Source organism: Peromyscus eremicus, chromosome 18 (genome assembly GCF_949786415.1).
Source record: "Peromyscus eremicus chromosome 18, PerEre_H2_v1, whole genome shotgun sequence".
In the NCBI taxonomy this organism is placed as follows: Eukaryota; Metazoa; Chordata; class Mammalia; order Rodentia; family Cricetidae; genus Peromyscus; species Peromyscus eremicus.
This window is the reverse complement of record NC_081434.1, coordinates 44,938,138-44,964,423: the sequence shown is the minus strand read 5'-3', so window position 1 is coordinate 44,964,423 and position 26,286 is coordinate 44,938,138. Positions and strand designations below refer to the sequence as shown.

Below are 26,286 nucleotides of genomic sequence, written 5' to 3'. Positions count from 1 at the left end.
AGACTGGCTTGCTTGCTTTCTGGGCCTCCCTACATCCTCATTTCTAGATGTTAGAAATTCTTGATATCTCTCTCTCTCTCTCTCTCTCTCTCTCTCTCTCTCTCTCTCTCTCTGTGTGTGTGTGTCTGTCTCTGTGTCTCTGTGTCTCTCTCTCATCCGCACCCAGCATCCAGAGTGATCCAGTTAAGATGCAGGAGGCTATCATGTCAGAACTTTGTAGTGCCACTCAGGTCTCCCAAGTTAAAACCAGTCTCTGTGTTTGCCATACAGCCCTGGGTTGTCCATAGACCTTTCCTTAGGAACTGAGAAGTGGAAAGAGGCTGTCATGGTCTGTAGTGGTCTGGAAGGCAAGTCATAAAACAGTTAGGAGTCCTTTAGTGGAGGAGCAAACACCCATGTGAGCTGACCCCCCCCCCCCCCCCCGCCCGCCCCAGAATCCTTGAGGTAGCTTGGCTTCAGTAAGAACTCTGATTCTCCTACCACATTCAGACAAACTACAGGTCTCACTTAGGATGTGCTGTGAGAATAAATGTGAAAAGTATTTGGGAATCTTGTCATCATGCAGAGGTTATATGTAGGGAAACCTGTGAGACGTGTATGTGTTTATATGCATGTGCACATATATGAACACCATGTTTACAATATTTTATATTATAAAACTTGGCCCTTTTGGTTTACTTCTTCCTGTGTACTGTGATAAACTTGGTACATCAAACTAATTGTGTTTTGTGGTTACTGGCACAGAGTTCTCATGTTCTTCTTGTTTGGTCCACAGGAAAAATGGAGGCTGCTGCCAGCATTTTTGAAGGTAATTATTTGTTTGTCATGTAATGTTAATTGGTTATTTATCACACAATAAGTCACTAGATGGTCCTGTGAATTTTTTCCCTAACTAAATGTGTTTATTATTCTTTCCCTTACTTGTATTTGGGAAACATCGCCAGTTACCTGTGGCCAGAGTGACTCTGTAACCTGCAGCTTATTGCCATCCTCTGTTCTCTCTCCGTTCAGGTGAAAGGCCTTGTGAAACAGCACATAGACTCCTTTAACTATTTCATTAATGTAGAGGTAAGCATCCAGGATGAAAATCAGACGTAAATTGAGGACCAGTTGGAAGTCAGAGTTCTGCCCCTAACCTTGTGCTTTCTACTGCAGATTAAGAAAATAATGAAAGCCAATGAAAAGGTTACAAGCGACGCTGACCCCATGTGGTACTTAAAGTAAGAAACCAGCTACTCTTAAATAATATTCTGACTGTTTTCTAAATGCTAAAGTTGTCAGATCTCTTATATAACCATTATTTTATCTGTTTAGTAAACTAGTTATAAAGTGCGCATTTTTAGCTTTTAATTATAAATCATTGTAAGTATAATTTTAATTGAAAAGTTACTAAAACTGTTTTAATTCTTCTAAGCAAGCTTTTCTTTTGATGAGTTTTAGATATAGAAAAGTTGTTAAAAACAGAAAAAGTGCTCAACATTCTCTGCACAGCGTATGTTACTACATTGTATGTGATCAGACAGCAATCATCAGAACACAAAGTTACATTGCTGGAGTGCTGGCGGCTGAACTTTAGGCCTGACTTGGTGTTTTTCCCATTTATGTCCTATTTCTTGTACCAGAATCAGTCCCTGGCCCCATATTAGGCTATCTTTTAATTGTTAATCTCACCGAACAAGAAAATAGCATCGAACATAGGAGAAAGTGGGGTTCATATAGCCCCCAAAACTGCAAGACTGGGAGGTTTTCAAAGGTTGGGGGATTTCCAGATGAATTTTGGTTACTTAGGAACTTGGCTGAACATTTCAAAATTATTTAGCAGAACATCTTATAAGGGTGGGGATCAGGGTATAGGGTGTAGAACATGTCAGATTCCAGAAAATGGGTCAAGACCTGATCAAATCCAAGTTTTACAAAAAACAGGGATGAACTTACTTTGACCTTGATTAGAAAGAGGATGGATTCAGGATGTTCCAGGTCCACCACTATTTCTATGTGTGTGTTTGTGTACAGCTGAGTACAAGTGCCCTTGGAGGCCAGAAGAGGGCATCAGATCCCCTGGAGCTGCCTGAGGTGGGGCTGGGGACCCAACTTTAGGTCCTCTTCAAGTGCTCTTAAATTGCCAAGGCATCTCTCCAGCCCCGACATTGTCTTGGTCTCTTAGTCTCCGGATTCTGATAGTCCTCGGTCTTGCCTGGTGTTTCTTGGCCATGATACTTTTGAACAGTCTGACTACATTTTGCAGAGGGCCCTTCTGAGTATTTGGTACTTGACCATCATTAGAGCAAGTTATGCATCTTTAGCAAGAACACCTTACAGTGTTTTGTGCCATTTTTAATGATTCATGTCAGAGGATACAATTGTCAACATCTTTTATTGCTGGTGATTTTAACACTGTTTTCTTGGTTAATATAGTGCCTGTCTTTGAGAATTCTCCATTGTAAAGATACTCTTCTCTCTTTATGTTAAGTACCTATGGGGAGATCCTTTAGACAATGCAAATATCAATATCTCTACCACTAATTTTATTTAATTCTTTAAAAAAAAATTTACTGTGCCTAAGATTGAACCCCAAACTTTGTGTTTTCGAAACAAGTGTTCTACACTGATTTTAATGTACATTGATTCTTATCCATAATGGTTACTATTATGTGATAATTATAAGTCTCTCTTTCAGTATCCCTTCCGTTTTTAATGTTCCCATGCCCTCATTGTACCTTTCTGTATATTACTTTATATGAGCCTAGGCTCATAGATACTTTTTTTTTTCTGATGTTATTATTCTCTTGCTCATATTATCCTAGCTCTGCCGTAGGGAAATCCTTCAGCTTGACTCCATGCCCTTTCAAAATGTGCTCTCATGATATTTCAACTACTTCTGTACTTTCTGGAACCATAGGATGTACTTTATATTTGTTTGTTTTTTCCGTGTGCCCATCAGGTGGCTATTCTGTTGTGAGAAGGTAGTACTTGTAGATCAACATATGGACACTAAGGCAGGCAGCATGAGCAGATACGTGTACACGTATGTAACGTACTAACACGTTCATGCACACATCTATGTCCTGTCCATTTTGTTTATATTAGAGACTTCAGACTGGTGCCCCTGGTTCTGAGCCAGCAGTACCAACTCATCCCAACACTCTTCCTTTCCTTATTTCCTGACAGTGAGAAATGTGGCTCATATATCTATAATGTTTTAAAATGTCAGCCTCGTGTTTTACACAGAGTAACCTCAGGGTCACTGATAGGTCTGCAGGAAGAGCGTTCACTAGCTGGAAGACAGTTGCACACCATTCTTCCTGTCTTCAGCCTGACAGGATACAGTCAAACTGCTGTTTCCAAGGATGCTGTTCTTCCTTTCTATTCTAGTGCAGTTACATTATTCCATGGTAATTCAGTCATGTTTGTACTTGATTCATGGTTACTTTCAATTCTGTGCTTTTGGGCGGCACCAAAATACTGTCATGAGAAGACTTAGATCTTTGCCAGACAAAATCTTCAAAAGTTGTTGCTTCCTTCCGAGTTCTTTTCACCCAGTTTCTAACCACATCACTAGTTTCCCATTACCCTCCCTCCTTTTACACCGATGAACATTTATTTTCATCTCTTAAGTCCTCCTTCTTGTTTAATACAACAAAAACTTGAATGCTCACATAGCACAGGCAATGCCTCACACATTGTTGTTCCATTGGGCATTACTTATATAGAACCAGCTCTAGTATTTTTCTAATAAAACCTGCATTATCTTTTCTTCTCCTTTTTATTCTTTGTGTCTTTCTCATCATGTATTTCCACCTCATTCATTTCCCCATCCGTTTGTATTCACCCTCTGCCTTTGCAACCTCCCCTACAAAATAAAATAAAATTTAAGAGAAAAAAAATCAGTCTTGTCATGGAAACTGTAGTATGACACAGTGAGTTACACAGTAAACCCTTTTATCCATATATTTTTACTTGCAAATGTTATCTGCATTATTTTTTAAAGGAGAGCAGAGGGATGGTTATGTGGATAGTGTGCTGAATTTGGATCCCAGGCCCTCATGTAAAAGCTGGGTGCAGCAGTGCATACATCTCACCACAGCACTGGGGGTATGAAGGCAGGCATGTTACAGAGCTTGAATGTAACTAGCTCAGTTGGTTAATTCATGTTCAGTGAAAGACCCTGTCTCAGAAAATAAGGTAGAGGTGCTGGAGAGATGGCTTAGCAGTTAAGAGCACTGATTGCACTTGCAGAGGACCTGGGTTCAGTTTCCAGCACCCACACCATGGCTGACAGCCCTGTGTAACTCCAGTTCCCAGGGAGCCAGTGCCATCTTCCGGCTTCTGCAGGTACCATGCATGCACACAGTGTATTTTCAAAAATAAATCTTTAAAAATACATAGGGTGAAAAGCAATGGAAACAACAGCCCAGCATTAATGTCGTCTCCAGTGCACCTGGAGACATCACACACACACACACACACACACACACACACACACACACACACACAGAGTGCAGAAATACTTTGATAGCATTTCCTCTCTTTTTAAAGCTGTATGAACTACCACTTCAAGAAGATGTCAGTTCTCACTTTCGTTTGTCATCCTCAGCAAGGGAGGCGCTTTTCAAAGACTGATGGACACTTGTGTGTGTTCTGTAAAGACATAAATTGATGAAATAAAATTGCCTTTCAGATATCTTAATATCTATGTTGGACTTCCTGATGTTGAAGAAAGCTTCAATGTAACGAGACCAGTGTCCCCCCATGAGGTACTGTGCATCTTACCTTACTTGGACTTGTTCGTTTTGACCTAGAGTCTGCTCTTAATGTATATTCTTGAGATTGTTTTAATTGAAACTGGGTCCTCTGGTAGAGCAGCCAGTGCTCTTAACCCCAAGCCATTCCTTCAACCCCAAATAAGCAATTTTTATTGGTCAGGAATAGAAAACTTAAAGTTTAAAATCTCAGACATTGTTGTAAAAGTTAAAAGAAACTTAAACCTGGCTTTCAGTAGAAGCCACAGACGAGATTTAACACCAAGAATTGGCTAATGTTTGGAGAAACTCTCTTTTGAAGCTATAAGCCACCATGTCAGTATAATACGTCAGTAACTGTCAGTGTAATAATGTGAAGGCACTGGAGAGTCTGCGTGTGCTTTCTCGTGGCTCAGCCAAAGATATCCTTTAGCTTGTTATCACATGAAGTTAACACATGTCCCAGCAATTTCTAAAATCCCCCTGATGATTCAGAAGTTGGTAGAGTGGTGTGATGATTGGTTTGTGTATAATGATGTCTTGGTAAGGTATTTTGTGATATAGTTTACACACACATGCATACACACACACATACTTTTCTTACCTTTATGATTGTTAACCATTTTAAACAGTATAACCAGCCACATTAATTAGTTTCTATGGATGGATTTGCAAGGAATAATCTGATTGTTGTAATGATGGAAACAAACTAGTCCTTTGTGCCAGGCTGATGAGAAGAAAAGTGCTGCAGGATTATTGTTCCATCTTTGCTCTGCAGGACCAGGCATGCTCTATCAATACGTAGGCCAATACATGATGTCACCCATTTCCTGGGGAAAGTAGACTTGAGGGAAGTTCAGTAACTGTGATTTTGTTCCAGTGCCGTTTGAGGGACATGACGTACTCTGCCCCCATCACGGTGGACATTGAGTATACCCGAGGCAGCCAGAGGATAATCCGCAACGCCTTACCCATTGGCAGGTGAGAAGGGAAGTTGCTGTTGGAGCCACTGCCTGGAAATCAGCCCCATAATGTGATCTTAAGCAAACTAATAAGTCCTCTTGCCTGGCTCCCTCATCTGAAGTGTGCTGGAAGCAGTACCCATCTCTTGGAATTACTTTTTGGATCCTTAGATGAAGGGCCAGGCAGAGCTGTGGTTCCTAGTAATTGTAGAACATTTTGTAAAGCTGAGGAAAATGCTTCTCTTTTCTTCTCCTGACACCAGCAGTGAGCGCTTAGTAGGTCAGTTAGGTGACACCATCAATAAGCGCTTAGTAGGTCAGTTAGGATTTCATTGACTTCTCCTGCACTGGGCTTCTTGCTGTATCCTGTGCGTAGTTTCCCTAGACATTTATTTATGTGTAGCAGTAGTTATGGAAGAAGTTTGAAATACAATGGATAGGGTCAGCTAGGATTTTTGGAATGTGCTTTTCCTAATTAGGGACATGTGTTGAGTCTTCTGTAGAAATAGTTATGAATTTAAAATGTTTTTGGTTTTCTTGAGGTACCTAGATTTTTTTAATTTGTTGGGGAATGTAGCTCATTTACATCTATCATACACACACACTGTTTACATGTATAGAAGTATGTATTCACACATATTTCTGTCAGTGTATTCTGTACTTGAAATCTTTCCAACTTTGAATTTTTATGTTTTCTCCTTCGCTCCACTTTGGGTTAATGGGAGCTCCTTTCTTTCTTCTACCTGCTCTGAAAGATGTGTATCATTTCTGTCTGTGTTACTCTAGAATTAAACACATAACTTAACAAATTTTGAGTATAATATCTTTATTTTTCTTTTAGGAAGAGTAACCTCTCAGAGGGCTTTGACTTGGGTCAAGTCCTTGACTTTGGTTATGCCGAGTTCCTCTTGTCTTGTGTTTTAACCCATAAATTCAAAATCGTTGTTGTAGAAAGTTAACATTTAGTTATATTTCTGTGTATTTGTTTTTGTTTTCTTTTTTTAAAGATTTACTTTTATGTGTATAGGTGTTTTATCTACATGTATGTATGTGTACTACATGTGTGCTTTGTTCCGAAAGTGGGCAAAAGACAGCATCAGATCCCCTAGAACTGGAGTTGGAGATGGTTGTGAGCATCGTGTGGGTGCTGGAAACTGAAGCAGTGTCCTCTGGAAGAGTGGCTGGTGCTCTGGACCACAAGTCATCATTCAGCCCCTTGCACAGTTTTTCATGTCAGACTTTGGTTTGGTGTTTATTTTCCATCTTCTGAAGATGGAAACTTTCTTCTAGAAATTTCATTAATGAGGGTCTTATTATTTTGAAAACATCTCTACGTGACCTCCATGTGGTACTAACAGAATACCCAGATGTAGGTTGTTCTTTCTCTGTTGAGTTCTGTGAGTCTACTCAGTTCTCTTTTTGGTAATCTGCCTTTGCTCTTGTTTTACACCCTCTGTTCCACTTTGCCATGTTGTGTGTTTAGGTGTGGCCCTTTGTTTATTCTGTGTAGATAGTACTGTGAAGGCTCTCACACATCTTTAAAATCCACAGCCTCTTCCCCTGTGAGTAAGTTTGTCTACAAGTCTGGATAGGTGTGCTTTAGACCATTTTGCTCTTATGTGGTGCTTATACTCTTCTTCATGGAGTCCACCTCTTAGTCTTCCTAAAACAACATTCTTGATAGTTTCTCCCACTTAGTAATTCTCTCCTCAGCTGTGCCGTTGTTGTTATCCAGCACAGCTGTAGAGTTTTGTTGTCTGTCCCAGACAGTGTGTCTGGGAAATCTTTGGTTTCCCTTGGCTCTCTCATGGAATCTTCTAACATCCTGACCATCTTCTAACATGGTACCCAGAGATGCAGGCCCCTCTGCGTGTATTCACTGCGTTTTTTACGCCTCAATCTGTGCAGAATAACTTTCTTTGTTTTACTTTAAACAGAATGCCCATCATGCTGCGAAGTTCAAACTGTGTGCTGACGGGGAAAACTCCAGCAGAGTTTGCCAAACTGAACGAATGTCCATTGGACCCAGGTGTGTGATGACTGGGGTGCCCTCCTCCCCTCTCCTTGTGTGATGACTGGGGTGCCCTCCTCCCTCTCCTTGTGTGATGACTGGGGTGCCCTCCTCCCTCTCCTTGTGTGATGACTGGGGTGCCCTCCTCCCTCTCCTTGTGTGATGACTGGGGTGCCCTCCCCCCCTCTCCTTGCTCTGTTCTTTTTCCTGTTGTTCTGTCTGCTGTAGCCTTGCTGCTTCCAATGGACTGGTGGGAAAACTGTGCTCATAAACTTCTGGAGATTTGGCGCCAGCTTTATTCTAGATTTCTAAAAATACGCGATTCTTTTGTTAGCTTTAACATTTTAGTAGCTTACCCTCTGACTTATTGCCAGGGCTTGTTCTTTCTTTCTGCCTTTGTTCAGTAGTTTCTTTTGATAGACGTGAAATTGGAGACTCTCACAAAGTTACTGTCTAAGCTATTCTGAAAAGACCCCAGTAGATAACTAGTCTGTGTTAAATGTAGAAAAAGGAGAAAAATGAAAACATTTTTGCTGTTGTTTAAGCTCTTAAAATTTATATTTTTGTGCTGATTTCTAGACTATTTTTGATAAGAATTTTAAACAACAGAACACAAAGTTTCTCCAAATGCCTTTAAACTCACTTATAGTTGCTTTACTGGAACTCCTTGCATCCAGGAGGATTTTGTTGTTGTTTGTTTGCTTATTTGGTTGTTTTTAAGGAGACATGGTCTCACGTAGCACAGGCTGGCCTTAAACTTACTTACTCTATAGCTAAGGCTGGCCTTGATCACCTGATCCTCTTGCCTATACCTCCCAAGGGCCGAGCTTACAGGCCTGTGCCACTTCACCTGGTTGCTTTTAGAAAGAAATAGTAAGAACCTTACTTTGCTAGATTCTAACCAAGTTTTTCATAAGTTAAATGTATTTCCTTGGCTTTGCTTATATTTTGCAGATAAGACAAAATCTCATTCTATACGATTCCTGAATTATGTGAAAAAAATATCTAATAACGGCCCATGAGTTTTGTTCAATATAAACATATTTATTCAGTATAAACCTAATCACGGTCTACTATTGTTCCTGATTTGTTAGAAAAGTTGGAGCAAGTGTCAGGGCCATTGAAGACCCAGGTTATTCCTGTGCTTAAGAGATCTAAAGATCCATCTGTTTAATACATTTTTTGTTTCATTTGCCTGGTACACCTGTTGGCTTGGTAAAATATGTGGATGTTATAGATTGTTTCTCTGTTACCATGGTACACACCTTGACCAAAAGAAGGTTGGCGGGGAAGGGGTTTATTTGGCTTACACTTCCAGGTCACAGTCTGTCATTGAGGGTCGTCAGGGAGGAGCTCAAGCAGGAATTGAAGCAGAAACCACAGAAGAATGCTGCTTTCTGGCTTCCTCCCAGGCTCCTGGCCCTCTGCCTTTCCTATGCAGCCCAGGCCCACCTGCCTGAGGAATGTACTGCCCATGTGGGCTGAGCCTTCCCATGTCAGTGAGCAACCAAGACAGTGCCCCCTGGACATGCCTGCAGGATGGTCTGACGAAGGCAGTTCTTCAGTTGAGGGTCCCTCTTCCCACAGCAGAATTAACCAGTACCTTCACCCCTTGGCAGCTTGACACACAGACACGTCACTGTTAAACCACAGTTTTTCCTTCTGGCTGGTTCCCAATATCTCATGTTAATATCATAATACAAAATGCAGTACAACCTTCAAAGCCCAACAGTCTTTAAAAACTGCAGTGCTTTAAAGGTTCAGTGTCTCCTTAAAAATTCAAAGACTCTTAATTCATGCACCTCTATAAAGCCCCAAAAAATTATATACTTCCTTACTCCAAGAAGGAGGACAGGGCACAGTTGCAATCAGATCAAAGCAAAATCAAAATCTAACAATGTAAAAAGTTCAGTGTCTGACATCTGAGATGCAGTCATGTTCTTTTTTTTGTTGTTTTATTTTTTGTGGGTTGTTTTGTTTTGTTTTGTTTTGTTTTGTTTTGTTTGTTTTTTGAGACAGGGTTTCTCTGTGTAGTTTTGGTGCCTGTCCTGGATCTTGCTCTGTAGACCAGGCTGGCCTCGAACTCACAGAGATCCACCTGGCTCTGCCTCCCGAGCGCTGGGATTAAAGGTGTGTGCCAGCACTGCCCAGCCCGTACTCATGATCTTCTGGCTCCGGAAGGCTTGGACTACTCCCTTTCTCTGGATCTGCCATCTGCAGCACACATAGCTGTCACACAGTACAGACCAGCTCTACTGCACACCCGCCACTGTCCTTGTTGGACTTCCCATGATCCAGGCATCTCCAGCATCTTGAGTCTCCACTTCAACTGAGGCTTCACTTTCGCCAGTGACCTCTCCTGGTCCGTCTTTGCATGGTGCCAGGCCTCAGCTTCTCTTCATGACTCCTTCAGTCCTGCAGCTTTGACACTGCCAAGCCACTACCACGTAGAAGACTCTTAACATTGTCAAGTTCTGCTGTCAGCTTAAGATGCAGCCCTGGTCCCTTCTGGACCACAGCTTCTCTGTGCTTACACTGAGGACATACTTCCCAGAAGATCTCTCATCACTGATGTTGGTCTCTCATTAATCACCACTGTTTCTCCTTCCCAGGCAGCCAGCCTCACTGTCTCAGTAAACCAGAAGGTTTCACTTCCACAGATTCTTAAGGAAAAATACCACACAGTCAGTCCTAATAGAGCGTTTGCTTCCCTCTGAGTCTACAAGCCAGGCCCCATTGTCTGCCTTTTCAGTGTTCTTACCGTCCAGGTTTCCACGGAACAACCTATTATTCTCTGAGCACTCAGTGGCTTTTCTAGCCCCAAGTTCCAGATGCTTCTCCATAGTCCTCCTCAGACCAACATGGCCAGGTCCACTACAGGAACACCCACTTCTGGTCTAATTCTTGTCTTCTTTCCTGTTGCTGTGATAAACACTTTGACCAAAGCAGCTAGAAGAGAGATTTACTTAGCTTCTCTTCCAGGTCATAATCTCTCATTGAGAGGAGTTAGTTCAGGAGTTCAAGCGGGAACTGAGGCAGAAGCCATGAGGGACACTGCCGTCTGGCTTGCTCCTGGGCTTATGTTCATCTCTCTTATGGCTCAGGCCCATCTGTCTAGGGAGGGAACGGTGGGCTAGGCCCTCTTACATCAGTTAGCAATCCAGACACTGCCCCATAGACATGCCCACCAGGCCCACAAGATGGAGGCAGCTCATCAGGTGAGGTTCCCTCTTTCTAGTGCGTCACCTTGACAACAATGCTAGCCAGGACAGCAGACCAGTCAGACACACTGTCTTCAGGAGGTGTGTCAGCTCTGGTCCCTCTGTGTGAAGCCATGTGCTGATACTGTCATCTATTCACAGCACAGTGTCACAGCTCCTTCAAGTGAGTGGTTCCTGGTGCCTGAAGAAGTGATCATAGGCATGACTGTAATCTGGGCTCTGGAGAGGTGGGTGCAGGAGGCTCAGGGCCAGGCTGTATTGGCACTCTGGAGACCACCTCACCTGCTCACACTGGTTGCAGGAGAGGTGGTGAGCTTTTCTTGTTTCCTTTGGGCAGGCGGCTACTTCATTGTTAAAGGAGTCGAAAAAGTCATTCTTATCCAAGAGCAGCTGTCCAAGAACAGGATCATCGTGGAGGCGGACAGGAAAGGGGCCGTTGGAGCTTCGGTTACCAGGTATGGGGAACAGACGGCGTTCTTCAAAATTCTAATCACTTCAGCAATAGTGGGTGGTTGCCTTCTCCTGTGGTGGGGACAGTATTTCTCTCAATAGAAGATAGTGTATATAAAACTCACCTGTTGTGTAAGTCTACAAACACAATATTGATTTCAGTATTGGAAAGGTAAGGTGGCATTTGGAAGGACACTAGTTAATTTGTGTACTTATTAATTGATAGCATTAAATTAAGAAACTTTTAAAGAAAACACACAAAAGCACTCCTGAAGGTTTTCACACTCCTCTTCGGGCTTTTGTGAGCAAGGACTGTTGTCTGTATTATTGCCTGGATTGTACCGTGGACTCTGCATGCTGTCGTTAGCTGTCCAGACTGGCGTTTCCACAGCGCGCCTGTCATCTACAGCAGCAGCGTCCTGTAGACTTCCGCAACTTCTGTTCTCATGAGGTTTGAAACGTGAGGGTATGAGAGCAGGAGGATTGTAGCATAGGTAAGACGTCAGCGGGCAGGAGCTTCTCTTCCTGTGGCCTTACTGACCCGTTAGCCTAGGGGTTTGCAGGCTTCTTTTCAGTGGAGAGGCAGCTAAAGTAATGGCCACTTTCTGCTCACCTAAGACTTAATAGGAACCAGTCAGTTCCTTTGGTATATTATGTGTTTTAACTGTCACCACATTCCTTCAGGATAAACGACACTGTTTCCATTTCATAACTAAGCTCAGGGTCACCTTGAATGTAGAAGGTCCTCAGTATCCATCTCTTTGAACTGTACACAGTTTTGGAGCCATACCACTCTGGATTTGGATCCAGAAGGTCATCTTTCTGTCTGGCACAGCAAAGTCTCCGTTTGCTCGGATGTGGTTTAGAGGGAGCGCTCAGTAAGTGTTGTCTTGTGGGGATTAGAACTCATGTGCCACACGGCATCCGCATAGTAGGCACTTAATATGTGCTACTGTCACGGTTGAAAAGGGCTTTTGAAATGTTTCAAGTCTGTTAGGAATCTCATACCAGAGACACCGATAGAAGGAGCTAAATTAGGATAACTTTCGTTTCACTGTGTGCCCAAACTGTGGGGAACTTACTTGTGTTACTAATTTTCAAACCCATTTCTTCTCAGAATGTGGGCTGGCCCATTTTGAGATTTTTCTCTTCAAGAAAAATCAGTCATGAATATATGCCCTACATTGGATCAAAGTAATTCATGTAGAATAAAAGTGAAAGAAGTGAAAAGCTGGGCACTGTGGCACATAACTGTAATCTTTGCTCAAGGAGGAGCAGGGGTTCAAGATCATCCTTATGTAGCAAGTTCAAGGCCAGCCTGCTCACGAGCCCTTTCCTCAAGATCCAGCCAGCAGCACACAAGGGACAGGGAAGGGAGACTAGGTCAAAGGCCGGAAGCCATCACCGACCACAACAGCTCCACCGTGATGGACCGTGAAGAAACAGCTGCGGTGTTTTTAAGTGTTCACAGAAGTGCAGAAAGTTGTGTGCCTTTGAAAGCCAATTAATTAGGGATGATTTTATTTGTTGAGCAGCTGAACCCGACTGGCTAAGGATAGTTGCTGTTGGAGCTCCTGGGTCGGGATGCAGTGTAACTGGATTGTGTTTCCTCGTAGCTCCACCCATGAGAAAAAAAGCAGAACCAACATGGCTGTGAAGCAAGGACGGTTTTATCTGAGGCACAACACTTTGTCTGAAGATATACCCATTGTCATCATATTTAAGGTAAGGCCACAGCCCTCTTCCTGAAACTAGAAAGAATTTCTCTGCTTTTTTCTTTATTAATTAAAAATTTTTATCACATTTTATTTATTTTTATGTACATGTGTGTGATTGTTGACGTGTGTTTGTGTGTGTGTATGTGTAGGCCAGAGGACAAACTGTAGAAGTCTGTTCTCTCCGTCTATAATGTGTGTGTGTGTGTGTGTGTGTGTGTGTGTGTGTGTGTGTGTATGTGTGTAGGTCAGAGGACAAACTGTAGAAGTCCGTTCTCTCCGTCCATCACGTGTGTGTGTGTGTGTGTGTGTGTGTGTGTGTGTGTGTGTGTGTATGTATGTGTGTAGGTCAGAGGACAAACTGTAGAAGTCCGTTCTCTCCGTCCATCGTGTGTGTGTGTGTGTGTGTGTGTGTGTGTGTGTGTGTATGTGTGTAGGCCAGAGGACAAACTGTAGAAGTCCGTTCTCTCCGTCCATCACGTGTGTGTGTGTGTGTGTGTGTGTGTGTGTGTGTGTGTGTGTATGTATGTGTGTAGGTCAGAGGACAAACTGTAGAAGTCCGTTCTCTCCGTCCATCGTGTGTGTGTGTGTGTGTGTGTGTGTGTGTGTGTGTATGTGTGTAGGCCAGAGGACAAACTGTAGAAGTCCATTCTCTCCGTCCATCACGTGTGTGTGTGTGTGTGTGTGTGTGTGTGTGTGTGTGTGCGTGTGCCAGAGGACAAACTGTAGAAGTCCGTTCTCTCCGTCCATCACGTGGACTCCAGAGGAGCTCAGCTCATCAGGCTTGGCAGTAGCACCTGTACCCACTGAGCCATCCCACCAGCACTAGAGTGTGGGTTTTCATATAAAATTAGGTAAGGTAGAGTTAGGCAGGTAAGGGATTCTGGGAATAGGAAGTTGTATGTTCATCTGTTTTCTTTGGTTTTTAGGAGATACCAGAGTGTACAAGGGCATAGTGAGGAGTGACCCTTTCTCCCCCTTTTCCTAACCACACAGTACTACCAGTTTCTCATGAGTCTTTCAAGAGGTGGTTTACATATTCATGAGTAGAAATAGATCTGTCTAGTTGATATGCGCAGTGCATATTCTTTCACAGCTCGTTTTTGGTTTTGTAACCTACATCTTGGATGTGGTGTGATAGTTGTACGTGCAGACTTGGTGTCTTCTCTGTTGCTGTGATAAAATACCAGATGGCAAATACCAAAATGATAAAAGCAGCATCTGGGAAAAGGTTTTATCTTGTCTCACCGTTCATCATGGCAGCAAAGTCGCCTCTGTGGTCAGGAAGCAGAGAAGAGGGAGCTTGTGCTCAGCTCTCGGTCTCTTTTCATAAAGTTCAGGACCACAACCCGGGGCATGCTGCCATTCAGAGCCACTGTGCCTTCCCATCTCAAGAATCTAACAAGACAGTCTCCACAGCATGCCAGGAAGCCTGTCTTGAAGTGATTCTAAACCTCAACAAGTTGACAGTGGGATTAGTTATCACACAGACCTATTGACAGACTGTTCCAGTTATGGGTGTTCCTGTAATGAGTCTTTTTCTGTCCCACCAGCCAACTCCCAAATAATGACACAGAGACTGCTTATTAATTATGGAAGCTTGCCTTAGCTTAGCTTTGTCCCACTAACTCTTATAACTTAAATTAACCCATTTATACAATCTGCATTTTGCCTCATGGCTTTTTACCTTTCTTTCATCTTGCAACTCCTGTTTCCTCTCTGTCTGGTGACTCTGCCTTTCTTCTTCCCATAGTCCTCTCTGGCCCTACCAGTCCCGCCTAACCTCTTCCTGTCTCACTATTGGCCATTCAGCTCTTTATTACACCAATCACAACAAATACATCTTCACACAGTATACAAATATCTTACAACATTTCCCTTTTTTGTCTAAATAAAAAGGAAAGGTTTTAACTCTAACACAGTAAAATTATATACAATAAGACAATTATCAGCTAAGAATTACATTCACAATGTCCATTCCATTTGTATTTAGCAAATTCAGAGAAAGTACTGTATTATCTATCCTATCTTAGTGAGTCCAAAGTTTTGTACCTAATTTACTTTCTATCCTAACTTGTATTACCAACCTAAAACTATGATTTTAGACCTCAAAACATTTTTTTAGTTAAACAATTTAAGCTTTTAGTCTCTCAACCTTATATACTTTATATCTCTTATGTAATTTTCTTTTCTGAATTTGGTAACAAAGAAAACTGTAGCATAACTTTCTTGTCTTCAACTCCATCAGAGACTCAAGAAGAATATAATATTACCTGATTAAATAAGAAGTGTAAAGCAAGCAACTTCCAAAAGTAGAAATGACAGAAACAGCTAGCTGCCTGGACAGTCACCCAAGGTTCCTCTGTAATATTGGGACATCCATCTTCAGCTTACAGGCCTAGAATATCTGAAGGACTTTTTTTGTGAAGCAGGAAATTTTGAAGGACTATCTTACCTTGTCTTGGCAAAGTTTGGCAGTCGCCTTCTTTTGTGTCTTGCTTGTCCAGTTTGGACAGCATGCTGTCAGCAGTTTAGGCAAGGGAAATTTCTTTGCCCAGTGGCTAACTTTGCCACAAATGAAAGCAAACTCCATGTGGAGGTTCTTCATTGCCCAATCTTTTCTAAAAGTAAATTGGTGCTGCCAGGAGCAGATGTGTCTCACGGTCAAGTAAAGGCCTTATGTTATGAAAACGTCTTAGATGTCATATTCTGTTGATCTCTGAAGTGTTTGAAGACCATCTATCTATCTAGAATATATCTTTGTTTGACCTTGAAAACATGCCCAACATGGCTACGAGTTTGATTGTTAGATGACTAACCACTAACGTGTATTTCTTAATCATTCTATGTAGTTTGTAATAATAACTTTCAAAGACTAGAAATTTACATTAGATTGTTAAATGAGCTACACAGGTATAATGCCTTAAACAAGAGTAGAAACACATATACAGTATAACAAAAATCTTAAGTTTGTATCAATATACAAATTACCTTATATAAGAATAGAAACATGTATACAGTATAACAAAAATAACCTTAAATTTGTATCAATATATAAAACTACCTTATACCAGAGTAGAAAAATATATGCAATATAACAAAAATAACCTTAAATTTGTATCAATATACAAAAATTCCAGTGTAAAATATGTGAGACAAGTATTTGACTTTTTAATTTAAAAGTAGATTCAATAATCTACCCTTTTATCCTGTCACTCCTATATCCCCTTTTTTTTCTTTTTAGAACAAGATCCTGGATGTAATGTCCTTTGCTTAGTTTCCTCCCTTACCATGACCAGGCACAATTTGCAACCAACCCCCCTAAGCAATGACAAACATCTGTAGCCCTCTGAATGACCAACCCCACGCTCCTCCACCTCTTAGGAATTTGTACATCATATTCTTAAAATTGCTTCTGATGTTTGGGGGCAACGGCATCTTTAGGGGACCCTAAGAAAATTGAGATAATGGTCTGGGGAAACTAGTTGTATTATCTTTTGTTTAGTCTCTGTGTGATGGGAAAGTGTAGAGTTTAATCTGATGTTTTGGCTGGATAGTAGTCTGTGACATTAGACCATCTCAGCTAGCAGCTTTGAAGTTGTTCTGGGTGCATAATTTTGAGGAAACTGCAACAGAGACATTTTGAAAAGCTGAATTGCCTGAGCTACTTGTTTTCATTGGTGTCTGGTCCTTTTTTTCTGAAAACATACAAACTTTTAAAGGTAACATTTGTATTGGCATTAACACAAATATTGAATGTGTGGTATGCACAAGTCAGCTAAAGATTATTTTTTGTTTTATGTTTGAGTAGGTAAAAGGCATTTGTTACCTTTATGTCTGTTTGGACTATGTAACCAGACCTCTATCCATGCCATATGTAAGGATGGCATGTAATAAGTCATGAGGACTCTGTAGCCAGCAAGCTGTATCATGTCTCATCCAGTCTCAGAGGTGTTCCCATGTAGAGGGATCAGCATACATGTCACCTGTCCTGTCGTCTTTCTTGGCTTTTTCCCTCATGTCTGTTGCCAGGATCCTCAGGAGGTCTCCCCCAGTCAAGTGTGATCTCAATTAACTTTGAGGGAATCTATAGCTTTTAGTTTCCTGTGGAAACAAAAGCACAACCTCTCCCCAACCCAGCAATTGTCTGACTTCCATTTTGAAGCCAAGATACCCCTAAAGAGTATAGGCTGGTTTAATTCAGCAGTCCCTTCCACAATCCAGTGTCTCTCCGCAGTTGTTCTCTGTTCATTAGCATTCAAAAAAATCCAAAATTAACAAAGCACGATATAGGGTCCAAACTCCCTGTGTTATATTTTCCATCCTTACATGCCTTATTTTTTTATATTATTTTACTCTCTTTTTAAAGACTTTATTATTTTTAAATTATTTTTTTATGACTGTCTATACCTATTTTCTTTTCTTCTTTTAGCATTTAAGCACATTTTTAACTATACTCTACCTGTTTAGAGATTTTCTCTGTCTGGTCCTGGCTTTACTGAGCACCTGCAGCGTTCTCTGACCACATGATACAAATCTTAAACTGCCATGTCAGCTGCCACATGGCTCAGCTTAGTGAATGGTGCTTGCACATGGTGCTAGGGGCTAGCACCAGCCCACAGGCTGCAGCCAGTAGCCGCACCTCTGTGTGGCGCTGAGTACTGGCCTGCCCGAGAGACTGCAGGACTAGGAACCCGCACCCGGCTCCTTGTCCAGAAGTTTTCTGAGCTTTCTCAGGCCCTGTGTTTGGATATTGGGGCCTCCACGTTGGATGCCATATGTAATGAGTCTTTCACTGTCCTACCAACCAGTTCCCAAATAACAACTCAGAGACTGCTTATTAATTATGGAAGCTTGGTCTTAGCTTAGGTTTGTCTCATTAGCTCTTATAACTTAAATTAACCCATTTTTATAATCTGTGTTTTGCCTCATGGCTTTTTACCTTTCTTTCATTTTACACTTCCTGTTTCCTCTCTGTCTGGTGACTCTGCCTTTCTTCTTTCCAGAGTCCTCTGTCCCCAGAAGTCCCACCTAACCTCTTTCCTGTCTCGCTATTGGCCATTCAGCTCTTTATTACACCAGCAAATCCATCTTCTCACAGTGTACAAATATTCTACAACATGTTCCAGGTCCCAGTTCATGGACATATAAAACTTGATGCAATGTGTCACATGAGCAAGGACATCTGTAGATTCTATCTCAGGACATTTCATATCTGCTCTTTTTTATGGAATTCTAGATTCTGTTGTTTCTAAATAAGTGTGTGTCTTTACTTATACAACTGGATTTTTAAGTTTGTTTAAGTGTTGGCTTAGCACCTAAAAACTTTTTTCCTGTAGAAATGCTTCATTGGTATTCTTCGTGTACAGTCCTGTGGTCCATTTAGTATGTTGTGAAGTGTGCACATGTGAAACATGGATCTTGATGACTAAGTTGAGTAATAATGCCCCCAGATGATTCCAGGAGGCACAGCATAGCATGCAGGTCATCCTAGAGACAAACACAGCTCAGTAGCACCCTTCAGCTTCACTTTTAGACTCAGCGTTCCTGTCCCACAGTAACTTTATTGTAGAAATAGAATCAACAGGCAGAGGTCCTGTGCATGGTAGTAACAGATCTGGATAAAAATGAAAATCATTTCAAGTCACAAAGAAGATGTCTTAAAGATGTCCCCAGATTGCATGGGAGTCAGGGAGTCGGGCTTTTTCAAGTCTGGTTTGTGATTATGAGTGGGATATGCCCCTGGTCATTCACAGGTAAATGGGTGCTGACTAGTTAGGTTCTTGAACTTGAGAAATAACCAGATTTGAAATGCAGTCATAGGAAAGAGGTTCTATGAACTATTTTCTATGTTTATTATAGCTTCATATACTTTTGAGTTATATAAAAGATGGAGTTTTAATTTTCTTTACAAGATGATAATCATGATAGGACCATTTATATCAAGAGCCCAGAGAGTCTCACGCATGCCTGCTGCCTTACTTCCTTTCTTTGAAGTTTGCATTTTTAAGTACAGAAGGAACTTTGGCTTTTCTGAGGTGAATCCTACAGCACTCAACAGTGTCTCATGTACATACAAAGTGATGGAGACATTTTATCTACCAGCCTGGAGTCACATCTTCAGCAGAGGGCAGTATGTCTCCATGTATCCATGGGACTTCTGTTTTTTGCTTCTTTGAAGTCTTAAACATGAGCATGAATAGCACTGCTGTTTATAGACTAGGAGGGTTAATTAATCAGAAAGCCTACGATATTTGTATCATGTATGTAGAAGATGTGCAATGAGATGCGTGCATGGACTGAAGTCTGGAAAGCTTTTAAACATTCCTTTTTTTGACTAGATGACCAAAGTTTAATACAATAATTCCTCCTGTGATATTTGTTTAATATTTATGTTGTAAGCACAGAGATATTCAAGGTCTATCTAGAAAAAGGCTATGAATTAACAATCTGTTTTATATGTAACCAGTTAAAAATGAAGAAAGGCTCTGAAAAGTATAGTAGGTTTTTATATATTTTGCAGGTCTTTTTTTGTGACTTGTGATATACATAACAACTTATTTTGTTTTACTTGACGATAGGTTATGGCAACTTTCTGTATCACCATCATTAGTAATTATTGTGTGTGTAATTTATTTTTCAGTTTCCTAGACTATGATTTTAGGTATATTTTTTCACTTGAATGTTTTCAGTCTCACACACCCTGAAATGACTGTCCTTCTCAGATATGTTCATGCACATTGCTGATAGATTATAGGATTTTAATCCTGGATGTGGGATTAACACTTGGTAATTATTATATCTCTTTTCCAGAAACGTGTTTATTAGTGATCTAGCAAGCACTGTATAGCATTTAAAATAAGCATTTAGAACTTTTTAGTTCAGATCAGTGAACTGAGTATTTTGATCATATGTAGTCACGGTTTTTGGTATTCCTTTTCAGGAATATTTCAGTCAACTGCTGAGAACTTGTGTGTTCGTCACCACGTTTCTACCTGGGTGACAGTGCAGGGTAATGGAGATCGTAGATGCCGACAGAGTTAGCCTCAATTTCTGTTTCTCCACTTAGTACTGTGTGACATTGGGCAGAATTCCCAACTTCTCTGAGTCCTGAATAACTCATCTTTCAGGAGAAAAGTCACCTACAGGGGTGATTTGTGAAACACAGATGAAATCATGTGTTTCCAGAAACATGCCCTTTCTCTTTGCTGGGCCCTCCTTACCCATTGTCAGAAGCTGGGGAAAATACACGAGGATACTGGAAGAGGCACATCGTTTCTCTTTGTGTGTTGTGTGGCCTGAAAGACCTTGACAGTCATTAGGACCTGATGGTTGTTGATTGTAACCAACAATTGCCTAAAAGTGGCCGAAGCAGCAGGGTTTCCAGACACCACGCTGAGTCTGAATATGATGGGTAGAGCTTGTAAGGCCTGGATCAGCCTTATTTACGGACTTGAATTGCCTCAGAGGTTCTCCTGCCCATGAATCTTCCCCTCTTACCATTTGGTGTCACAAGCTTTCAGCGCTTGCACTGTGGTGGCCCAAAAGGATCTCGGGAGCTGGGCTTTGTTTCTCGGACACCAACTTCTATGGACCTTTTTTATCTTTAAAGAGAAACAACCTCAGAGTTAAAGAAGTCATCACAGTTCCCTTACTGTTTGCCAGGACTGCTGTTAGCAGTAATAAATGTCAGCTCCCTGCAGACAGTCAGAGGCTTCTGGATCTTGGCTCTGTTAGGAAGTCACCTTCATCAGGACCTTGCACGTCTCCATCAGTGCAGGTCATTAGCATCCTCTTCTTCCCGCCTTTAAAAGTTACACTGTGCAGGTACCTGAGGACACAGTTTCATGCCACTTTTTAAAGAGTGCTTCTCCTGGATTTTGTTCACTGTTGCTGATTGCCAGACCATGGGTGACCTTCAGACAAACTTTATCTCTGCCACTTCTTCCTAAGGTTATCATTGTGTAGAGTTTTCTCTTGACTTAGTAATTAGTGGGAGTGATGAGGGGTCAGGAGTACACAGAGTTCCACATAATGTTAGTTTTCAGGTGTCTGAATTCTGTTTGTGAAGCAAACTGGATGGGCATTTTGTTGTTTCTATGGCGATATGTCCTTTGTTTGTAGCCATGACTGCTGAAGGCTAACCGGTGCTAACACTGATTCAGTCCTTGGAGCTGAGGCTCTTTTGACAATCCTGACTGAGTCACGGCCTGTGTCTCAGTGACCCAGTCGGGAGGGTTTAGTCTTTTGCAGGAAGGCTTTGGCAGTGCGCATGCCTTCTGCACACAGCGTCTTTCATCATGGCTTGGCATGACTTTGTTCCATAGCCTAGGTATGCCTGGAGGGGCCAAGCAGTCTGTTTAGATCCATTCTAAGCCATCCAGGGGTGTTGGGCAATTTAAAAACTACTATTTAGATTCCACACCAGGATGACCTAAATGGCGACCAAATGAGGAGCGAAGAAGGATTTCTTTCCCATTATTATTATAAAACTCCTGAGTAGGTAGGTGATCCAGTTTGTAGCCTTTTTTTACTTGGAAATTACTGATGTAAAATTGCTAGAGTAAGCCAAGTGGCCTCTGATTTAATGGTTAAGATGTTAACATGCCTAGTTTCTGTTCCTTTGTTTAAAACATTGAAACTAGTCACTTTTTGAGCTGTTAACCTTTGAATCATAAGAGGCTACTTTACTGAATTTGGTGATTTTTAAATTGACATTTATCTTTAGTAGCTGCTTGGCTAAATGCTTTATATCAGATTAGAGATAAAAGGACTACAGAAATTAACAAAACATGTGCTGGAGTCTTGAAATTTTATTTGCAAAGGAAAAGTTTGAAGCCACTTCTGGTAGTACCTGCCTATAATCCCAGCACGGGAAAGCTGAGGCAGGAGGATTACGGTCAAGGCCAGTTTGTCTCAAAAATAAAATTCTTTGTTCAAATAGTGGACTTAATTCCTAAAGTTGTTAAGTTGCTCTCTGAGCTGTCTCTAAATCATCACGCTGTTGTGTGGCTTTTCCTGGGGAGACGTGCACAGACATGTTTTCACCTCTGATGGGGTACCAGCGTCTGACCAGTGGAATGATTCCGTCCCATTGAGCTTGGTGAAGCGGTGGGTTTATTGGGGTTTCTTGTGGGAATGTGGTGAAGGGCTCCTGACAGGAGCGTGGATGACCCAGCCAGCACATCTTTGGAGCCCCTGTTCAGCGGTGGACACTTTCCTGGAAGAGTCCCTCTCGCCCCGCAGTTTGTTCAGAGCTTCTGTAACTTTGGAGGAGGACTGCCTGAATTTTATAACTTTTTTGTTTTGCTGTATTTTGTTTTTGAGACAAGGTCTCACTGTGCAGCCCTGGCTAGTCTGGAATTTGGTATGTGGACCAGGCCAGCCTTCCGTCTGCCTCTGCCTCCTGAGCATTGGGATTAAAGGCATGCACCACCACACATCTGGTTAACTCCTAAAGCTTTCTGTGCTTTCTGGGTCCTGTAAGGTGCAGCAGCTTCCTGAGTCACCTAAGTTTCCTCAGTTCCCTGAGCTTTATGAGCCTCCCTCTTCCCTTCAGAAGGGGATATGTAAATTCAGAAAAAGCTACAAAAACACATCTTTGTTCTGTTGGTCAGGAATTTGGGGGTTATTTGGCTGGGTGGTTCTGGCTCAGGGTCTTTCTGTTATCAGTCTATCTGTCTGTTGCCACCTGATGCTAAGCAACTATCAACATGGTAAGAGGCTATGAGGTTGTTTTAGGTTTTGGTTTTGTTTTTTTCCAACCTCTCCACCTAATCACATTCTTCATGGGTACCCTCATGATTTGGCAGCAGGAGCACGCAGGAAACTGCAGTGCCTGTAAAGAAAGCAAGCCTCCAAAGGCTTCCTAGAGGGGAGACACCAGGTTTACTCTGTGCTCAGAGGAGTTGGTGCTAGGAGTTTGGGGGATATTTTCAAACTCCCTCAGTTGGTATAAAAGGGACACATACCAGCTACGTAGCATCCCCTGGGTCTTCAGAATTCTCCAGGTCAAATGAGTGATTGTAGAACTATGAGCAGGTAGGTTCCATTGGTGCTGCAGTAGAAGGAAGTGGACGGTGCTGCAGCAGAAGGAAGTGGATGGTGCTGCAGCAGAAGGAAGTGGATGTTGCTACAGTAGAAGGAAGTGGATGATGCTGCAGCAGTAGAAGGAAGTGGATGGTGGTGCTGCAGCAGAAGGAAGTGGATGTTGCTACAGTAGAAGGAAGTGGATGATGCTGCAGCAGTAGAAGGAAGTGGATGGTGGTGCTGCAGCAGAAGGAAGTGGATGATGGTGCAGCAGAAGGAAGTGGATGATGCTGCAGTAGAAGGAAGTGGATGATGGTGCTGCAGTAGAAGGAAGTGGATGATGGTGCTGCAGTAGAAGGAAGTGGATGATGGTGCTGCAGTAGAAGGAAGTGGATGATGGTGCTGCAGTAGAAGGAAGTGGATGATGGTGCTGCAGTAGAAGGAAGTGGATGATGGTGCTGCAGTAGAAGGAAGTGGATGATGATGCTGCAGTAGAAGGAAGTGGATGATGGTGCTGCAGTAGAAGGAAGTGGATGGTGATGCTGCATTAGAAGGAAGTGGATGATGATGCTGCAGTAGAAGGAAGTGGATGATGGTGCTGCAGTAGAAGGAAGTGGATGATGCTGCAGAAGGAAGTGGATGATGGTGATGCAGTAGAAGGAAGTGCATGATGGTGCTGCAGTAGAAGCAAGTGGATGATGATGCTGCAGTAGAAGGAAGTGGATGATGGTGCTGCAGTAGAAGGAAGTGGATGATGATGCTGCAGAAGGAAGTGGATGATGCTGCAGTAGAAGGAAGTGGATGATGGTTCAGTAGAAGGAAGTGGATGATGATGCTGCAGTAGCAGGAAGTGGATGATGGTGCTGCAGTAGCAGGAAGTGGATGATGATGCTGCAGAAGGAAGTGGATGATGCTGCAGTAGAAGGAAGTGGATGATGGTGCTGCAGTAGAAGGAAGTGGATGATGGTGCTGCAGTAGCAGGAAGTGGATGATGATGCTGCAGAAGGAAGTGGATGATGCTGCAGTAGAAGGAAGTGGATGATGGTGCTGCAGTAGAAGGAAGTGGATGATGGTGCTGCAGTAGAAGGAAGTGGATGATGGTGCTGCAGTAGAAGGAAGTGGATGATGGTGCTGCAGTAGAAGGAAGTGGATGATGGTGCTGCAGTAGAAGGAAGTGGATGATGGTGCTGCAGTAGAAGGAAGTGGATGATGGTGCTGCAGTAGAAGGAAGTGGATGATGGTGCTGCAGTAGAAGGAAGTGGATGATGGTGCTGCAGTAGAAGGAAGTGGATGATGGTGCTGCAGTAGAAGGAAGTGGATGATGCTGCAGTAGAAGGAAGTGGATGATGGTGCTGCAGTAGAAGGAAGTGGATGATGGTGCTGCAGTAGAAGGAAGTGGATGATGGTGCTGCAGTAGAAGGAAGTGGATGATGGTGCTGCAGTAGAAGGAAGTGGATGATGATGCTGCAGTAGAAGGAAGTGGATGATGATGCTGCAGCAGAAGGAAGTGGACGGTTCTGCAGTAGAAGGAAGTGGATGATAGTGCAGTAGAAGGAAGTGGATGGCAGCAATAGAGTTGGCATTATCCCAGAAGAACACTGAGGAGCTGAGGTTTCTAGATAGATGTCTCTCAGTGGTTTACAGGACAATGCCCTAGAGTTCTGCATTGGAACTGGGAACTCCGTTTGCTTCTCTTTTGTGTGGAAGAGAACTGAGGAGAAAATGACAAGCTTGACTGGACAGTTATCCTCTGGTTTGGTCTTCTCTCCAAGCAGAAGGAAGACATTTTGGTGTAAACATGACTTCCCCTGACTTCTAAGAAGCAGATCATTACCACACCAGGAGAGGGCTAGTGGGATTACGCTGTGTCTCTCCTTATGGCAGCATTCTGGCCAAGTGTCTGAGGAAGTGAGTGAGCACAGGACCGTGAGGTGGCCACCGCCACCTTGCAACACTTAAGAAGGTTCCTAGTCAGGCACACTCATTTTCAGCAGTGTTCATTTCTGGCTTGCTATACCATTGGGGGTGTTGCTTTAGTTTGCTGTTGTTACTGTGACCAGGCCTCCCCACTAGACTTCCCAGCCTCATTTCTTCATAGTGAAACTCTTAGAATATTTTTAAAAATTGGGATGGTTGTACACGTGCAGAAATGCTTGAGGGTGTTTGTTTTCCTCTTCCTAATGACAACTTCTATTTCAGGTTCTCGTGCAGCTCGGGCTCTGGCTGCCAATGCCAGATGGCACCGTTTCTGAGAGAAGAGCTGGCTTTTGCTTGGAAGTAATACCCACAAACAATGCCAGATTAGCATAAGCAAATGTCAGTGAGTGAGCACAAAGCCAACACTCTCCGTCTTTTCTTCTCTTTCTAGGCCATGGGTGTTGAGAGTGACCAGGAAATTGTGCAGATGATTGGAACAGAGGAGCACGTGATGGCTGCGTTTGGGCCCAGCTTGGAGGAGTGCCAGAAAGCTCAGATTTTCACACAGATGCAGGTGTGTCTTTCATGGCGTCCTTTGCTGTGGATTGAGTCTTCAGTGCTGTTCATCTCAATAAGCCACCGTTGCAGTGGGGGTGTAGGGTGGGGAAGGGGGTCGAGGAGAAGAGCAACACAGAGGTTCCTTTGACTTGCTTCCGGAAACTGGAGGAAGGAGTCGCTGTGCCAGTCATCAGAAGAGGGCTTCTTCGTGGAGAGGAGGCTTCTCCTGTGCTCCAGTAACGGCACCATCTGCCCTATTTGTCCAAGGGATGGTGCACTGTTAAAACCCTGGCCGTCCCACCTGAGACTTGTCTGCCGTCATTCTCTTCGATGGCCTTTTGGTGGTGGTGTTGGGTGGGTTGCTATGATAAACCACCATGACTAAAAGCAGCTAAAGGAAGAGTTCACTCTGGCTTGCAGTTCTAGAGGGAGAGCATCCGTAGAGGTGGCGAAAGCATGGTAGCAGGAAGCAGGGGCAGGAAGCTAGCCAGTCACATTTTCATTGACACGAAGTAGGGAGAAAGCAGGAATTGGGGCAAGGCCACCTTCACATCCCACCCCCAGTGACATACTTCCTCCAGCATAGCTCTACCTCTTGAAAGTTCCATGACCACCAACTGGGGACCAAGTGTTCAACCCATGAGCTATGGAAGACATTTCTCATTTAACACAACAGGGACCCAA

At 42.7% G+C, this 26,286-nt stretch overlaps 1 protein-coding gene across 1 annotated transcript in view; it reads left to right on the top strand.

The window, feature by feature from the left end:
* Polr3b (RNA polymerase III subunit B) overlaps window positions 1-26,286 on the top strand; it is a 110,116-nt gene that overhangs the window by 5,250 nt on the left and 78,580 nt on the right. The window contains exons 2-10 of the mRNA XM_059245531.1: window positions 776-808; window positions 1,012-1,068; window positions 1,156-1,220; window positions 4,679-4,754; window positions 5,620-5,720; window positions 7,639-7,730; window positions 11,271-11,388; window positions 13,000-13,108; window positions 25,496-25,618. Coding sequence (XP_059101514.1) covers window positions 776-808; window positions 1,012-1,068; window positions 1,156-1,220; window positions 4,679-4,754; window positions 5,620-5,720; window positions 7,639-7,730; window positions 11,271-11,388; window positions 13,000-13,108; window positions 25,496-25,618 — 774 coding nt within the window. The remainder of the gene's footprint in view (window positions 1-775; window positions 809-1,011; window positions 1,069-1,155; window positions 1,221-4,678; window positions 4,755-5,619; window positions 5,721-7,638; window positions 7,731-11,270; window positions 11,389-12,999; window positions 13,109-25,495; window positions 25,619-26,286) is intronic.